This window comes from Anabas testudineus, chromosome 9, assembly GCF_900324465.2.
Source record: "Anabas testudineus chromosome 9, fAnaTes1.2, whole genome shotgun sequence".
NCBI lineage: Eukaryota > Metazoa > Chordata > Actinopteri > Anabantiformes > Anabantidae > Anabas > Anabas testudineus.
Genome location: NC_046618.1, coordinates 9,609,166 through 9,627,682, shown reverse-complemented (window position 1 = coordinate 9,627,682; position 18,517 = coordinate 9,609,166). Strand labels below are relative to the sequence as shown.

The window sequence follows — 18,517 nt, the reverse complement described above, 5'->3', positions numbered from 1 at the left end:
GGGACGGGCAGTGTATGTCCCAATGCGCCACACACAGATAGTCGTCCCTACTTTAAAACATGCCTTCTGCAGCCTCACGGTGTCTGTCAAACAGAGACAACTGACGGCAGAGGTATCAAGCAGCCTTTCAGCCGTCTGTGTGTCATGCCGAGCCTCCACAGAGCCATAAACTCTCTCACAAGTGGCAGCAGCATTGCCAAGGTTGAACAGTCAAGTGCCATCAAGATCAGTTTGCCATAGAAGTGCGTCTATCTCAAAGCAAACAAAGGGCTTATACTTGACTTGACTCGCTCCATGTAGGCTAAGTGTGTACAGGCTGCTCTGACAAAGAAAAAAGGTTTTCAGTTTGAAAAGACAAAGCAAATGAGTAGAGAGCAAAGTCACCATTATAACTTTGCTGGCTTCGTAAGGGGAAAGAAAAAAGTGTTACATTCAGCTGTTACTGTCTCATTCAGTTTGAATGTAGTGAAGCAGAGCTGAAAGGGTAAAGTCAAGGTTACTGCAGATGTTTTGGATGTATAGAAATTAGTTTTATTTGTATGGTTTTTAAAATCAATGTACAACTTTCACTGAAATAACATTGTTGAGCTTCACTGAAGCCACAGTATTTCCACCACAGTATTTCCCCCACAGTCACAAACTACTTGGATAAATGTGTTACAAGTCATCCAAATGTCACTTTCTCTTTTTTGAGATTTTTTTTTTGATTGTCACAGTCAAGGTCTGCTGGAAGTTTGACACCGCTCAGCAGTCACCAGTGATACTGCTGATAGAGATGAGCTAACTCACAATATTATATGAGAAAGCTAACAGGAAAGCAGAGCCCCAATCAGGTCACTAACCCTCTGCCGCTGTTACACAAACACGAAGTGACCCGCCAGTTACACAGCTGGGACAAGGTGTCAGCTGAAGTTAGTGCCGAAGTGAGCTAAAAGCTCTGGCTGGCACTGAGGTCCAGTGGGAAAACAGCTGTTCATTTAAACTCCCTGCTTTACCCTGTGTGTGTGTGTGTGTGTGTGTGTGTGTGTGTGTGTGTGTGTGTGTGTGTGTGTGTGTGTGTGTGTGTGTGTGTGTGTGTGTGTGTGTGTGTGTCAGCGTCAGCATGTGTATACTATAGGACATGGTTTAAATGTGAGTGTGTGTCTGCTTTAAGATGATTGATCCAAGCAGTGTCTCTTCTGCCTTATTGTATAGTAAGGCAGCAACCTACTGCAGTTTTGTCTGCATGTCGGTGTGATTAGGGACATGATGTTATCACTGAGTCTTCGGCTGACTTGCTTTATATCGCATCCTCCAAAACTGCCACAGGTGGATATTGCCTAATATTGTAATTTTAAATCAGATTTAAAGCTCATTGCCAACTGTCTTCAGTGGTCATTTTCTAATAAGCACTTTCAGATAATATCACTCATAGGAAGAAACCATTAGTCATTGCTTTAAATCTGGGGAGCAATTTAATTATGAGTAGAAGGATAGTGAACTGCCGCTGAAGCACTCAACTGAAAACATTATTTACTTTTGTCCCTGTGCTATTATACAGAGTGTGTGTATTTTCACATACAATATTTTTATCTACAGGACTGTCATTGTGGATATGCAGGTCATATATTCAATTACATTAAATTTTATTTATATAGTGCCAGATCACAACAAAAGTAATCTCAAGGCGCTTTACAGTGTTAAAGGATTAAGACCTTACAAAATATAATTGGCTCCACAGGAGAGGGGCTTGCTAGCTAAAGACGCTGCCTCCCATTTTACATTTGGAAACAACCACAAGAAGGCTGGGAAAAATTATTAAGTGTTTTAATCTTTAATAAGATTTTTAGGACCAAATAACAAAAATAAATAAACAAAATAACCTCTGTCATGTCTGAATTGAGAAGTAGAAGGTTGGAGGACATCCAGGCCTTTATGTCTTTTAAACACGATTGAAGTTAGATTAATTAATTGGTCTCTTCTAGTTTCATAGATAAATATAGCTGGGTGTCATCTGCGTAGCAATGCATATTTATAGTGTTTCCTAATAATATTGCCTAAGGAGGTCATGTATAGAGTAAAAAGAATCGGATCAAGCAAAGAACCCTGTGGAACTTTGTAGCTGACTTTAACCCACTTGTTCTTGCACTTCCATGTAAATTCCCAAATTTACCCATGCTAGTTGCAGGGAGGATCTCATACTTTTTTTCTGTAATAGTTATGATTTAAGTAGTTATTTATTTGTAACGAAATTCATGAAGTCACTGCTGCTGAGGATGCAGTTAAGAGGATACTAGGCTCAACAGATCTGAGTCTTTGTCAGCCTGGCTACACTGCTGAAAAGAAGCATGGGGTTGTTCTTATAATAATATGTGGTTCTAGCATTACGGAGGGCTTTTTCATATGTTCCTAAACTGTCTTGCCAGGCCAGGCACTAAATTAGTGGAATACATACAGTTGTAGACTTGAGTTGTGATAGAAATATCTATAATATAAGATAGTAGAAGTTGCATGATCTGATCCTGTTCACCCCGTCCCCTTCAGGCACAGTTCTCCTCCAGCAGACTAATGGAGATGGTCGGACTCCGCTGGATCTGGTTTCTACAGTAGGTCAAAGGGAGGAGCTACTCCACAGCGCACAGGTTGGAGACTCTGCCCTAAGAAACGTGACTGAGATCTCAAACCTTCCCCTCCTAGAGGCGGCCTCCTTTATACTGGTCCATCTGCTTTCCTCCTATCAGCGGGAGAGAGGCCTGCACGGCCACATGCATCCCAGCAACGATGTCCATCGCCTGGATTACAGGCTGGTCAGAGCCCTGGAGACATACTCCTTCCAAAAAGTGACTTTGGCCTGGACAGACCAGCGGGCAGTGAGACTGGCGGAAGATGTAGAGACACTGTTGGAGCTTGGCAGTGGGAAATGTGTGTTGCAGGTCTGTCAGGCAGTCAAAGAGTGCAAAGGAGAGAAGACGGTTTTCCTGATGGAGGTACTAGGCAATCTAAAGTCACAAGGAGAAGCACTGGTGAAAGATTTGTGATATGCTCAACAAACACACAAAAAGACTTACACACACACAATTGGTGATGGAAATCTTAACAAATGGCCATCTTTGACAGCTATATTAATAAAACTATTACCTGTATAGGTATAACGCTGTATAATCCAGACCTTTAAAAATGCCTCTAAGATAATGCAGCCTTTTCTTGTCTTGCCATTCTGGTAGGTGTGTAAGCATATAGTTTTGTTATGATGTACGTGATATGTGTTTATTTAGAGATTTTATATTCTTTCCATTGTAGTTATATTTTATATTTTGAGATGTTTTCTATTGTGCAAATATTTCAGAAATGGAAAAATCTTATTTATGTCTTGTTTAATTGCGTATTTTAATGGCAACACTAACATTTCTGGACCTCAAGCTTTCTGTTTTCTACCACAGTTTTTTTGAATGTTTGACAACAATGTTGTTTCTGCATGCTGACTATTATTTATAACAAAATAAATGAATAGAAATCAGTTGACTGTTGACTATATGCTTTGGTGTCAAATTCTCAAAACTGAGTGGTGTCCTTTTTTTAAATAATGTCAGGGCAAAATGACTTCTAAAGTTTTAGGCTGAAAAGTGCTCTGCCAGATGGAGTGACTATATGTGGGGGCCGCAGTGGAAAAGTAAAACCAGTTCTCACAGAATCATCATGGTCATCATGGTTTAAGATACTTGAGGCTCTCTGTACTTCAGGTCTCACAGCCACACAGACAGCAGTGAAGAATGGGCCACTTCCTTTAACTGAACATGAGAGGGGGTTAGGCCTGTGTGCTGGGGTGCATCGAGTGAGTGATGGAAGAAGAGGGATTTAAACTTGAAATCTGAGTGAAGTTGGTGTCTGAGACAGATCGAGATGTTGTGTTTGCAATGATAACAGACCCTCAGAAGATGATAAAAAATATTTAATCTCATGTTTTTTCTTCTTTTTTTTTTCAAATTAAGCAACATACACCAGATGCATATAATTTCTCCAACCAGAAATATACATCATATTTTCTTTTGCCATATGAAGAGGATATCACAGGCAGGCAACATCGCAGGCGGAAAAAGAAAGATCTTATAAAATGAGGCAGGTGTACACCTACTTTACAATATCACCAGACCATCAACAGGCATACTGTAGAAAATACAACCATAAATTACTGAGTAGTTAGATAACTACAGTGTCATTTTAAAAATAGTCTTATTTCAACTTTGTGCAAATAAAAGTGCTTTTTTTTCCTTTACAGCTGTCAGTCTGATACATTCCTTTATATAATTTACTTTCTCTACACCATACAAAATTAAAACTTTGGTTTGCTTGCAAACAGGGCCAAAACCAAATAAAAATGACAAGAACTAAAAAGCAATATTTGGATGCAATGCAACACAAGAGTCACCACAATTTGCTGTAGAATAACTACATACAGTAGTACACACATACATATCAGGTATTCAAACAGTCCCTTCAGGCATTATAACAAGCCATCCTTCATAAGCCACAGAGTGTGTTTGTTGAAGAGGCTATAATCAGTCTGCGATGCTGCTCTTAGGGGACAGTCTGTTATTGTCTTTCAAGTGGATTCCTCAGAACAACAAAACAAAATCAATGGTCCTCTGGAGTGACAGATTCGAGCCTGTTGATATTTAGGCTTGGAGATGGATGGGTAAAGAGGGAGGGAGCAGGCAATAGGAGGCAGACAGACAGGACGACAGGATGGCAACATGGCAGAAGAGAGTTCTATTTACAGTGGGGAGGGGCCTTAAAGTGAGAAAGACTGACAGACCGACAGAAAGACACACACACAGACAAAAAGGGGGGGGAGGCGGGAGAGGAGGGGTGGAAGCAGGGATCTGCAGGATGAGAGGAGACCTCCTCAAATGTAGCCTGAGCTGTGATCTTTCAACAGATGCTCAGTGAGAAGCCCAGGAGACCGTCCCCTCAGACAGGGTCACAACCCCGCTCACTGAGGAATGAGGAAACCACAGAGAGCAAACGGAGAGAAGCACGATTGGAAGAAGGATGTGAAATAGCATAAGACACACATATAGTATACTGTATACACACACACACCACTCCGCCCCTGACATCTCAGGCCTAAGTTCCCTCAGAGCCCCGTCTTGTCACTCAGCAACTTGCTGCTCATAAAGCTGGTGGCCCTCTACACCAGCAAACTCCACTCCTCTAAATGACAGCTGCTGCTACTTCTGCTACGACACACACACACACAAACACACACACGCCAACCGAATCTACGCATCCGTCTACAGCTGGAGGGAAGATACAATTGTAACACACACGAACGCTACGAAAAGCAACGCGTCTTTGATTGCATAAATGTGTACACACAAACACTCTTACATACACAGTTCACATAACCAAGCCTCTGTCTCTGGCAAATCAAAGTTGAGCTGTGAGCACAGGAGGTGGGGCAGATGGAGAGGGCGGCCAGCCTGGGGCACAGTATCACAGAGAGCGTGTTTGTCTGAGTGTGTGTGCCTGAGAGGGAGACAAAATGTGCCTGCTCAAATGGGATGTTATGTATTTATCTGTAAGCAAGCAGATACAGTATGTGTGAGCGGAGCGAGCAGTGTGCTCACGTGAGAGTGTTTGTTCTGTGTTTTTTGTCTGCATATGTGCTTGAGTGTGTGTGTGTGTGTGTGTGTGTGAATGTTTCGTGTGTTGCTGTCGGGGAAACACACAGCGAGATGAGAGGAAAGGAGACCGGCCTTTCAAACAACATTAGGGCTGTTGCTGCCTAAAGGCCTGTCTGCCTGGCGGCACTCTGCGTGCACTGGGTGACATCTATATTAACACTACGAGAGCAGAAGGCCCAGTGTGCTGCCCCTCCTGACACAGATAGAAGGTCTGACTGATGGACTGATGGGGATTTTGGCATGTTTTTACAGGGTTAAATGAGGCGACAGAAAACTTATCTGGGCATTTGACTGTAATAACTCGGGCATAACACCAATTGACTATTACTTCACAGTATTGTTCCTTCTTTCCTCTGGGTACTATTTAATGATCACCATGTAATCACAGGCTATTTTAAGCACAGACTCACTTTAAATGCCGCCGTCCACTGCGGTTCCATTTTTTTTTTGTTTTAGAGTCAAATCTTTGAAAAAGTAAATTTGGCTATTGTGATGAAAACACAGGCCGATACCACCACAAGCCTCCAGCCTGTCAGTCCAATTTTGTGTTTGTGTAAAAAGACATATCTGCAGGCTACTGCTGTAATTGCTAATCAACTTGGCTGGCTGAGTGAAATACAGACAATCCAAATTACTACCAGTGAACACATCATTATCACATCCGAGAGAGGGGAAACAGTATACTTCAGTACCAAAACAATCAGAAAATATAAACATATGACCAAAAACAAAAACTAAAATATCAGCTAAACAGATGTCATCGTTTGCAGAGTGATAGTACTGACTAAGGCTCGTATTTTGATTTACTGGCTATGTTTTGGAATAGCGGGAACCATGTCTGACACTTGTGGTAATCAAAAGGACAAACTCCTCTGAGATGTTGGAGTAAAGATGAAACAAAATGGCTCACATGACTGGCAAAAAGGTCATTTCATCCTTCCTCTCCAGTTGCTTTTAAAACCAAAAGCAAAATGGCCGATGAAAATAGTTGAGATTTCATGTTTTGTTTTATACAAAAATTACACTTCAGGAAACTGTACTGTACATCATGAATAATCAAAGACAGAAAAAAAAAAATAGGAGAGAGAAAAAAGGAAGCATAGTGGAGCTGCGCTGGTCCAGTGCAGTCTTCCTCTGCTCCTCAGTGTCCAGTAATGGACCAAGAGAAGAAAAGTGGAGAAGAGAAGAGTTGGTGGGCGGACACAGTCATCTACCCGGGGTTGTTTTTCTTCCTTTTATTTGGACTGGGATTGGGATCCAGTTTCAGCTCTCGGTACTGCACCTGTTAAAACACACAGAAATGCATGTGTACACACACATACACATTATACACACACACACACACACACCACCCGGTCAGGTGGAAAGAGCAAAGGATGCTTGAATTGCACAGAAACCCTCCAGAGGCTCTCTGAGTCCAGCTGTGTGGAACAGTCGCCTCGGGGAAGGGATTACACACTGATTACAACACGCACACACACACACACACACAACCCATACACACTGTTCGCGACTCCAAATGCGCTCGTGCTCGCGCACACAAATATACACGTACATACATACTTCCACAGATGTGGAACAGTGGCCTAAGGGAAGGGATCACATAAACAAACAGAGAACGGGGCAAGGGCTCATGGGAAAGCTTGGAGAGACAACAGAGTCATCTCAGCATGGCAACACGGAGAGGAGAGAAAGGGCAGAGAGAAGGAAGGAGACAAGAAAGAAAAAACAAAAGCCCTTTAAAGGTCTGTGCTTCACTGTTATAGTTAATAACTACACACACAAACACATTACTGATCATATGTAGACTGTGTCAGGAGGATTAAAGGACTAACTATGTAATTAGGCACAAAATCATTAACTGTCAGTTCATGTGCTGCTGAATAAAGACCCAATTACAAAAGTTAAGCAGCCTCCCTTCTAACGAAACCTCAAATGTTCATGAGAAAATGTAAGAAAAAGTCCATCAAATGATCACAATGTATGTGTAATGATACAAAAATAGAAAAAATATTACAATGTAGACTTTGGCTTTTGTACAGATCAGATAAGCAAGATAGAAATTGATAATATTTAAGCTGTGCAGGTGCTGGAAGACAGATTTTGTGACCTTGAGACAGTTGTTTCTAGTTTCCAGTCTTCTACACTAAGCTAATCGAGCCACCTACTGGTTGTAGCATCATGTTTAATAGACACAGATGAGGGTCTTTACTCCTCTGTGTCATGGAAAGAAAGCAACTTCTCTAAAATCCCAATAAAAATTGAATGAGTTTTTTTTTTTTTTTTATCAATACCGTGTTACTAATTAAATGAGTAACATTTAATACCACAAGGCCATCACTTCAAACTAGATTCAACATTCATCCGGAACGAGTGCCACCTATGTCTCCCAAAGACAGCCGACTCGCACTTGATGTGATGCTTTGCAAAGATGGTGAGTAGAGCTTGGAGAGAAGCTGCTCTTAAGTAAAGGACACTCAGATGCGAAAGCATCACAGTAGCTGAGCATCAACAAGCAGAGACTTTGGCAGTCTCTCCGTTTCAGATGTAACGTACGCACATGTGCATGCACACACAAATGCAGTTGCTAGCCTAGATGGATTCAAGACACTGACAAGCACTAGCCACTGAATGGTAATACTAATAGAAAAAAACAAGATTCACAAAGAGCCAGTATCGTCTGTGGGATCCCTCCGAGGCTGATGTACTGTAGGCTACTCTGCCTGTCTGACTGACTGACATCTCCTCTGATTCTCCAGGCAGACAACAAACTGACGTCAACACGGTTTCTCTGTTCTGTCTCACGGTGGGTCTGTCTGCTGTGGACGTAAACAGTGGCATCTCTTAGCGCTGGCTGGGAACGAGCCTTTATCATCCTTTATCTTCTACTGGTTCCCACTGTCGCTTCAATCATGCCTTCCAGTAACTTCTGCCTGCAATGTACAAAACTAAGCTGCAAAAAGGTACTGTATGTGTGTGTGTGTGTGTGTGTGTGTGCTCAAATATACACATACATAACGCATATGAATGCCAGCTTGTCCACAGGCACACACACACACACACACACCCCTCCCACATCAGGCAGATATGCAACGACCTGCCACCCTTGCATCATTAAAATCACGAACCAATCCACACACTGTACAAATGCATATGTACAGTGGAGTCTCTGTGTCACAGTGGTGATCACCAATGTCGCCTTAAGACGCTTACAGGGTGTTCAGGCCAGCATGTGTTCCTCTCTACGCCTCACTAGGCAGCCACACTGTACTGATTCAGGTGCAGATATTCCTCGCTGTCCACAAGTAACATGCTACGACACACCTGTACAAAGACAACCGGTTTGCTGGATATAGTGAGAAACAACAGGAGAAAGACTGTACAGGGATGAACAGGTAAGTCAGGTGGAGAAAACAAAGTAGAAAAGGAATGATGGGAAACAAGAGAATGAAGGGACAGAAACAAACAAAAAAGGTGAAGGCAAAAAGGGCAAAGGGTGGGACAAACCAACAAAGGAGACAGGAAGAGAAAAAAAATTAGAAGAGATTCAGTGAGACAGAACGAGATATGTGGACACTTGGGCGATGACAGGCAGTGTTCTCTTGTGGGTGTGGATCCTTTTATAGCTGTGCCAAGTAAAGCAGACAACGGAACAAAAACCCAGGGGACTGAGAGGGGTTTATATGACCCCATCTGTGTCTATGTATTTGTATGGTGGTAGTTTCATTAGGGGACCATGACAGTGTTGGCAGAGTGCCCGCATTGACTGTGATCAATGACAGGGCTGCATTCACGGATAAAGAAATGAGTATATGGTTGAATGGTTTAATTCACTCACAAGCACATACAGTATGTTTATATAGTTACGTTGACACACTGTACATCTGTAAATGTCAAATAATTGCAAACAAATTCACAAAAAAAATCCTACTTTATATAAATGTTTCTCTATACGCAACACATTCTCACTCATTGTTTGCTGCGCGCTTCAAACAAGCTACCACGGATCCAAAAAGTAGGACAGGTATTGTGCGGGATCACTAGCTGTTAGTGGTCCCATTATACGGCCAAGTGCCTACAACAGCGAAAAAGGAATACAGCAATTTAATTCTGCGCATTGACATTCCTGTCCAAACAACAACTCTTTGTGAGTGCACACAAACAAAGAAAAGTTTGCATGTCAGTGAAAAGTAGGGATTTTGTTTCTCATGAAGAGCAGCGAAGGGAATCAACAAAAAGAAAGGGCGCGGGAAAAAATAAAAAAACAATATCTCAATCAAACAGGAGTTTCTCTGTGAAGAGCTGCCAGCACGGAGAGATGGGGCTCATGCGTCACAGGTTCAATTCCACCTTACAGGTGACAGGCCTGCCTGATGCTATACCCTTGGCTCCCCACTCACCTCACCTAATAACACACACACACGCACGCACAAAGACGCACACAGGCACCAAACCAATGCACACAACAAGCGCTAGTTAAAGTCAAAAACAGAAGAAACAGTAGAGGAGGCAAGGAGAAAGTGGGACGTTAGCAAAATAAAAGACACTGGAATTGGGTGAAAGTAAAAAGTGAAGTAATGCAGCGAGCACATAAGCAATTTGGTACACAAGTGTGAAGCTTAAAGGGAACATCGACAGGAGCGGGTGTGGGTAAAGACCCAGCGCTGCTCAAAGGCTGCTCCACCCTCGCTCCTCTCCTCTCCTATCCCAAATGTTGACAGTACAAGTGCAAAACAGGCTTTGAAGTGTGCTCTGCTGAAGGGGCGCCGTGTACCGTGCATCGTGCTTCGTTTAACTGTGTTACCCACAAAGCATCACGGGACCTGCTCCTCTCTGAGTCTCTCATTCGTTCTCTCTCTCCCTCATAGAACCTTTGACAGTGTTTTGATGATGCCAGTGTGGGCAGAGAGACAAGGTGAAACCATGACGGGTGACAGTGAGTGAAAAAAGGCGAGTAAATAAATGAAGTCAAGAAAAAAAAAAAAAAAAAAACACCGCGATGAGAGCTACATTTTAATGATACTGTGTTATTCTGTTTTGTAGTCCTTTCCATAGAGCACTAAACTCCGAGGATTTCATCTCAGGTGACATCTAACGGAGCATAAGGGTTATTAAATGTTTCCAGGGAAACGTTCACGTGTAAAGTTCAGACATCTGCAGATCCAAAGACTCAGCACTCGTATATTTTGTTGGGGAAATAAATGCATGTCAAGGTGACATAAGCCAGAGAACAAAAAATGTATTTAATACATCACAACATAAGGAAAGTTTTGCCTGCTAGGCGCTGTGGCACGGCACATACTGAATAGTGACTAATTGGCCACTTGCAATGAAATGTTTATATTTGTCACAACAGCAGGGAAGGACTAAGTGAAGGAGAGAGACACCTCTGGTAGATGTGACTGATGGCATCTGGCAACATTTCAACCTTTAACTATCCTGCCCCGGTATATCCAATGAGGTTTCATCCCACACATAAATGTTGTCTAAAAATATTAACCTGACTCCCCACTGTTCATTAGGCACTAAATTGGAATTCATGCTTATTTTTGTGCTGGGGTTTGATCCAGCTCCTTAAAACCGATCATAAAGGGCCACTTGGCATGCTAATTACCTTGGCCCTACTTATTCACTCCCTAGCTCACATGGCTAATGGTGTCGTAAAACATACTTGTGCACTGACACCTCCCAAACGGCAGATAGGGAATACTTAGCACTATAAAGGTGCTCTGTTTGGCCTCGTTTAAGAGGACATGAAGGATTCCCTGGTAATGACCATAAATGCAGCTTTCACCGATACAAGATCCAAACCAGATCCAGACTGTTACCTAGTGAGGGACAGCGACTATTTCATACACACATGCGCTACGGACCATACCTGCCTTTAACACTGCTGCTCACACAGGGACATAATGATTTAAGTAAACTGTTCAGGTGGTAAAAAGGTAGCTCTGACTGCTGGAGCTTCCGTGCACCACTGGGGATTTAGTTTTTAGAAGGTGTTTGACAGCTGTTAGGGGCCCAGTATCAGTGATTTGAAGAGCTTGGTTTGTAAGACGAAAGCACCTTCCGCAAGCTGCTGCTGCTAAATGCAAAGTTTCTTTTATGTACTCTTTTTATGTACACTAAATGGAGACATAAAAGCAGAGGGGAAAAAAAGTGAGCCTGAGTCAAAAGCTGTTCCACAGTTACTGTGTTGCTCTATAGCTGTATGTGTTATGATAAACTGCAGCTCGGTGTGGTTGCCCTTTGTATATAAAGTCATTAGAACCTCATCAGTTCTGGCTGCTCTGAAGCACCTCCAAATGATGCGGAACAGTACACTGAAGCACCCCCAACCAACCTCACATGCACTACTGCTGGGAGAGTGTGTGTGTGATTATGTATGTGTGTTAGGTCACACTGGGGCCCTGAAATAGCACTTCATTAGTCATCCAGGGTGTCAGGTATGGTGGGCCCCTGCACCAATGCCAGTGGGTGCCATAGACACGTGCCTGTGAGGGGACGCTCCATTTGGACCCCAGCACCTCTCTGTATCATCAGAGAGCCTCAAGGGCTTAATCCCTACAGACGGATTTGACCCATTAAGGCGGGGGCAGGCAATGAGGTGAACCCACAACCGGAGGCAGCAGCAGGACGCACTGCAGAGCAGAACGTTCTGGTCTGTTTTTAGCCAACGACTGCAGAGTGGGGTGTCGTCCGAGAAAAATTACCTTTGGATTCAGTAAAAAAGTGATCAGAACAGTTCTCAGTCCTTTATCAACTGAGCAGCAAATACACATTTCCGTGACTCTATCTCATTGATACAAATAAGACTATCCTTCTTCAATTCTTCTCCGATGATGCACTGATATCTACTTTTACTCCTTTCCTGTGATGTTTCACCCTCATTACTTGGCGAGGCTCCAGACTGACAGCTGCAACAATATCTGTTACAGTAGCACTTACAGTGTTACTTATATACAGTAGTAGGCACAACTCCTGCAGCAGGGGCACCAGACCAGAGCAGCATGTCTGCCCCCATCTTCCCTAGTCAGCAGGCCCTCATTAGGGGCCTTGTAAAGGCCTTATACCTGCTGGGCTTGGGCCTCTTCACCGCTCCGCTCCTCCAGGCACCAGGTGTGTAAGGTGGCTGCACACGAGAGGGGACAACTTGAGCTCATTTAAGCTGATGGATACCTGCCTCGGGCCTACAGCTGCAGCAGGCCCCAGTAAACTATGAAACTATAAAACTGCAAGGGGGCCAAAAGGGGGAGCATATGGGTGGTTTGCTGGGGTGTGTAGAGGAGCAAGGATTATGACCCTGTAAAGATGAAAGAACTTGGCGGCCAACAAGCGATCAAAGAGGAAGTGTGTCAGTGCTGATGTGGCAGTGGATTGGTTGTATCAGAGACCGCGGGTCGTTCAGCTTCAACCTGGAAGCGTGCGCGTGTGCATACATGTGCATTCATGTGCAATGAACTGAGCGCAGCACAGCGGACACCATCCGTAGTGCATAGCACAACAACTTTCACAAGCTGCCGCTTAATTGCAGTTTAAACTGCACTTTGTCCTGTGCAGCACAGCATGGTACAGCTAACATACACACCTACAGTAAATTCTACCCAACAAAGCATCTGCAGTGTTCAGCCACAAAGTTAATCTGATCACACGGTTAATGTAGAAGCAAAACCGCATGAGTAACTGTTGTTTACACTCTGTTCCAATTACTAGCATAGCTGGGAAACAATAGCTAACTGTAATTGTGTGTGAGTGCATACATGTATGCATGTATGGAGTCATTCAACCTAGTCACTGTACACACTGGACACTAATCTCACTTAACCTTGTTATCTTGTAACACGACTCCAGTTATGTATGTGGAAATTGAATTAGATCAAGAAGCTATTAATAGGTAAACACAGAAACTACTTTGAAACAATTAGATTAGACGTCTGCATGGCTAAAACAATGGTCAGGTCAGCATGCATGGAAAATGCAACAATGTAGAGTCAGCAGATAAAGGAAAGAGAAAGAAAGCGGAGAAGATGTAATACATAGCCTTAAGAATGTCTGCAAGTGACAGATGTGTGGTTCAAAATGTTAGACAAAAATGAAAGTGGAAAGTTCACCCACCACTTGTACATCTGAGGGCACTCTGGACAGAAAGTCTAGCAGCTCGTTGTTATCAATGGTATAAGGGTCTCGCAACTTCTTGGTAAATTTATTCACACCTAGAGCATAGTAGGAAAAATAGTGGGGCCAGATAGGGAAGAGTTGGGAAAGAGATCAGCACACACTGTTGTTAAAGCTTTTATTGTTGTTAATTGTTATTGTACTCCTGCTGTATTACTGTTTTAACTAACTATACTTCAGAATTGAATTACTTATACTTACAGGGCATGTTAATACATTACATATATTTGACATTAGCTCACCCCAGGCCAATACAATGTATCGTAGAGGGATAAAGTAGATGATGATGGTGGCCACTCCGAGAGCCACAATGGCCAGCCAGCTTAAGAAAGGCACAGTCCAGTTAAATGTGCTGCAAAGAGAGGAAAATAACGACTTAAATAATATAAATAATATAAAGAGGAGGTAGCAATGGCATTTTAATACTTTTCAACCCAAACAAGCTATTCTACACACTCCTGCACTATCAATTTATTATTCCCAGTGGATCTGTGCAGAAGGAAATAACTAGAGTTACAGTGCTACAGGTCATCGTTGCAGGGAGTAAATGTGATATAACTAAATAAGATTCTCAAAATCTAATCAGTAAAGTGGTTTTATCTTTACAAAAATAAAGTTCACCCATGTTTTCAGTTTTTATTTCCCATGTTTTTACCTGTAAGTGAGAAAGAACCTGAACATTATTCTTTTAAGTCAAAACTAAATCCCCTGCCTTTTCTTTGCTTTGTATGTATCTAAGTGAAGGCGAGGGTGCCTGTGTACGGTGAATAAATGTTGTCTGTGTGTGTGCATGTACAGTAATGAGTGTTTAATCAATATGTAACATTCAGTTAAGAGGTCATGCAGAGTTAGATGAGTGAGATGTGTGTAATTGACACACAGCCTGTGTGTTTGTGTCTCAGGGTTGGGTGTCATGCTGGCAGTGTTTCCTGAGAGCAGCTCTGAGTTATAGTCAGGCTGGCAACAGGAAGTGGGGCAACCTGGCATTGCAGAGCAAAAAAAAAAAAGAATAAAAAATGAGCAAAAAGACACTGGGAAGTGCAGAGCAGAGTTGAGTGGGCCGGGTGCCGAGGACTGGGCTTACGACTCACTTTTTTATCCTCTCCCCATAGGAGGCCACTTCATCCAGTGCATTCTGCACACTGATGCACACGTCCTGGATGGCATAAAGCTTGTTCATGAAGCCCTTCCTCTCCGAGTCCTGCAAGAAGACAGATAGAGATGTAGGCAAGGGAGAAAGAAAGAAAGAGAGGTTGTTGAAAAAGGACATGAAGTGAGACAGAGAAGAGATGAGAGGAGAGAGAAAGAGCAGAGAGAAGACAGAGGCTGGGCACAGGCATCTCTGTGAAAACAATACATTTTAAAAAGCGTCAAAGATTTGGAGTGGGGAGCCAAATCACCGGATATCCTGCACAAACTGGCAGCGTGTTCATTCCAGGCAGTAATAGAGATATAAAGTTGGCAGAACAAAAAAGCTCACACAAGAAAATTTGAATATTTGAATAGAGATGCAGAATTAAACAGAAAGCTGAATGGATACATATGGATAGATCAATCTTTGGGCGCTTGGTATCTCTCTCTCTTTCTCTCTCTTTCTGCTGGCAAGACAGCTAGGAAGACCAGCAGAGCCCTCTTTTGTTCTGCTGGCTGCCACACTGTGATGATGTCACCAATCATGACATCATTATCATCCTTATTAACGCCATCACCTACCATGAAGAGCTCTTCCTTTTCAACTTTTGATGGTTGAGAACTTGAAAGCAGGGGGAGAGAAACCACAACATACCACGGAGGCATTCTGAATCTACAAACAGAGCCCGCTTTACTGAAACAAAGTGAAGAATTGTCATGCAACAGTCAATGAGCTGCCTGCTGACTGACTGACAGGCAGGGATGGGATGGATCTGGACACAATGAGGTGACAGAGAGCAATCAAGCGCCGTTGGCTGAGTGAGGACATCAACACGCAGACTGGTTGTGCCTGGACGTGATTGGTGGGCATGCTTGGGAGACAAAAAAGGGAGCATAGACTATAAAACATTCATAAAGTGAGAGTGTCCAGTGGTGTGATCATAGATGGTCAGTTTACAATAGCAGGAAAAAGCAGATGAGTTTAAACTTTGAACTTTAGACCAACTAGTTCCCGTACCCTGCCAGTGTACAGATCAGGAAAATAAGTTTTGCTCTTTTGGAAAAAGGGGTGGCTTCTATTTACTTATAGATTAATTCATGTGCTATATTTGTTGCCACAAACCTTCATAGTCCAGATGAAATGTGTATTTCAACAAAAAAAGAGGTAATGCTCTAAGTAAGTCAAACTAAAAAGAAACCACAGGTTAGAGATGCAAACCCACGAGGCCACCAAACACAGAAAAACACTGTTTACCAGTGGTTGTGTTATTAATAAAGATGGATAGACATTGTTACATCTTAGAGCGAAAACTCAGAGTAATCCTTATTATTCCTAAGGAAGACAGCGAAGCGGTTGAAGACATGAAACCTCCAGGACCCCAGAGGCATTTACCACATTTTGCTCCTTAAGGCCAGCCCTCCCACCTCACCGCAACCCTCCCATTAAGACCCAAAACACCCCCCCCCATCCCTTCAAACCCACCCTCTTCTTTTTGCTCTCCATCCAGGATCAGATAATGTGAAAAATGAACCATGGAGCAGTCAGGGAGACCACATGGCCTCCCCAGCAAAACCACACAAGACAAATAGATATAATTAGACAGCGTCCCTGGGTTATTTTTCTTCGCGAATATTTTACAAGACTCCCCTTCTTTCTTCCTCCTTCTCTCCTCCTCCTTTTCATCCTTTCCTCAGAGTCCATCTGTTTTTCATTGCTCGCTCAAACAAATCTAAGAATGCAGAGTCTATTGTGCTGGGCTGGGTTAGGCCGAGCCGAGCCGGGCTGGGCCGGGTCAGGTCGTTTTATTTTCGGGGCCAGGCTCAGGGGAGAGAGTTTGAGGGCCAGGGGAGTGGTGTGAGAGAGCAGGCGGGGGTGGAGAGGATAGATCAGAGGTCATTGGTGTATAAACCATTGCCACATGCCCCTCGGACTGCGGTCTGACTCCTATTTCCTGTCTTCAAACACGGCTCAGGGAGGCGGGAGGTAGCAATAACACAGAGGGCCACGGACAACCTTGTTTTCCCAGCTTCCCCACACACTGAGCACATATGGAGCCAGGCAACCTGTTCTTATACTGGAACCTAATATGCACACACACACACCCTACAGCTATTAGATAAGGTTGATCTGCACACCTGGTCTTGCTGTGTGACTATACAAAAGACATTACATCCCAGCACAGATTAGACGGTGAAGGCCTTTGACTTTTACTAGTTTGTTTAAGTTCATTATAAACTGCAGCGCCATCACTGATAGAGTAGAGAATTAATACATAGATATAGAGAAGAGGAGAGGGCGGCATTCACACATCACAGTTAGACTTAAAGGAAGCTTTCTGCTGACTTGAATATTTAACAAAATCAAAACAAAACATATTTACATGTCCTCACATAATATGTGACCAGGACAAATTTCCCAGTCTCGACCAGCTTCCAGTAACAGGGAGGTGCAGAGTTGAAACACAGGGCCTGTATCTCCATCTGTCTTTTCCTGAGTCTGTCAGGAAAACTAAGTGGGTTTGTTTGGAGACCTGAAGGCAAGGCTAATAAAATGAATTCTGAGAGGCCTCTCGCTTTGACTTGGCTACAGTTGCAAGTCATGCTAATGCATAAAGTATGCTACAAATCCCAGCACCACTGACAACTGTGTTCTGATGGATGGCGCTGTATGGCTTGAATCATTCAGACAGATAGTGTAATAAGCCTGCCTAATGACTTTAGCATCAAGCATTTTAATACACAGCAACTGCAGGTTCATATGCAATGCGTTACACTGACATGTTATAGTAACTGCCAGTCAGTTGAGTCTGTGTACGACAAACTCACTCACTGCAGTAGGATAACAGGACATTGCTTCTTGATGATTTCTACTGTAAAACAGGACTAAATTAATACTGACTGTACCACATTTGACTGTATATCCACTAGTAATCCCGTAGTAATTGTACTAAAGTGCAATATTATCAGCTATTCAAAATAATACAGCAAAAAATAATTTATTAAAAATAATACAGATTATTCCTCAATATATGCTATGTGTGCTACAAATGCATTTGATATAACCCATATAACACATCATAGTAAGGATGTAAAATGACTGCATGTACAGTAGTAGCATTAGTGTTAGATAAAACAGAAAGTTATGCATTTTTAGCTATTTATTTTGCCATGACCCTCAACACTATTAGGGCTGATTTAATAAGATCACATACAGCCAGAACTAAATCCATGTGCAATCTTGAAAATGGCATGTTTCATTGGTGGACATATGCATTTGCATTTTCTCCTCCCCATCTTTTGCGCACTCAGGCAAAACGCATCCCACATAGTTATTAAGCCTAAGGTGCAAAATCCACAGTGAGAGCTATTTTGCTCATTTAAAAGACGAAGTGAGCCTCAATACTGGATCAGTTTGTGCCATTTGTTTGCAGGTGATATCAGGTTTGCACATGTTTTTGTATGCAAACCTTTGGTAAATAAGGCCCCTAGTGTCTATTTGATATAAATACAAAGAAATCCTGAGACCTTCAACACTTCCTTTGTTTCAT

General features: G+C 42.8%; 2 protein-coding genes across 4 annotated transcripts in view; one reads left to right on the top strand and one right to left on the bottom strand.

Annotated features, from left to right (window-relative positions):
- The window catches only part of slf1 (SMC5-SMC6 complex localization factor 1), a 28,940-nt gene extending 25,446 nt beyond the window's left edge, over positions 1-3,494 (top strand). The window contains exon 18 of the mRNA XM_026343340.1: positions 2,524-3,494. Coding sequence (XP_026199125.1) covers positions 2,524-3,017 — 494 coding nt within the window. The 3' untranslated portion in view covers positions 3,018-3,494. The remainder of the gene's footprint in view (positions 1-2,523) is intronic.
- A 416-nt stretch (positions 3,495-3,910) lies between these two features.
- Positions 3,911-18,517, bottom strand: part of mctp1a (multiple C2 domains, transmembrane 1a) — a 112,776-nt gene continuing 98,169 nt past the window's right edge. For all 3 annotated transcript variants that reach the window (XM_026344257.2, XM_026344259.2, XM_033326170.1), the window contains 4 exons: positions 14,930-15,039; positions 14,081-14,190; positions 13,779-13,876; positions 3,911-6,945 (listed from right to left, as the gene is read on the bottom strand). In XM_026344257.2, the coding sequence (XP_026200042.1) occupies positions 6,874-6,945; positions 13,779-13,876; positions 14,081-14,190; positions 14,930-15,039 (390 nt within the window). In that variant the 3' untranslated portion in view covers positions 3,911-6,873. The remainder of the gene's footprint in view (positions 6,946-13,778; positions 13,877-14,080; positions 14,191-14,929; positions 15,040-18,517) is intronic.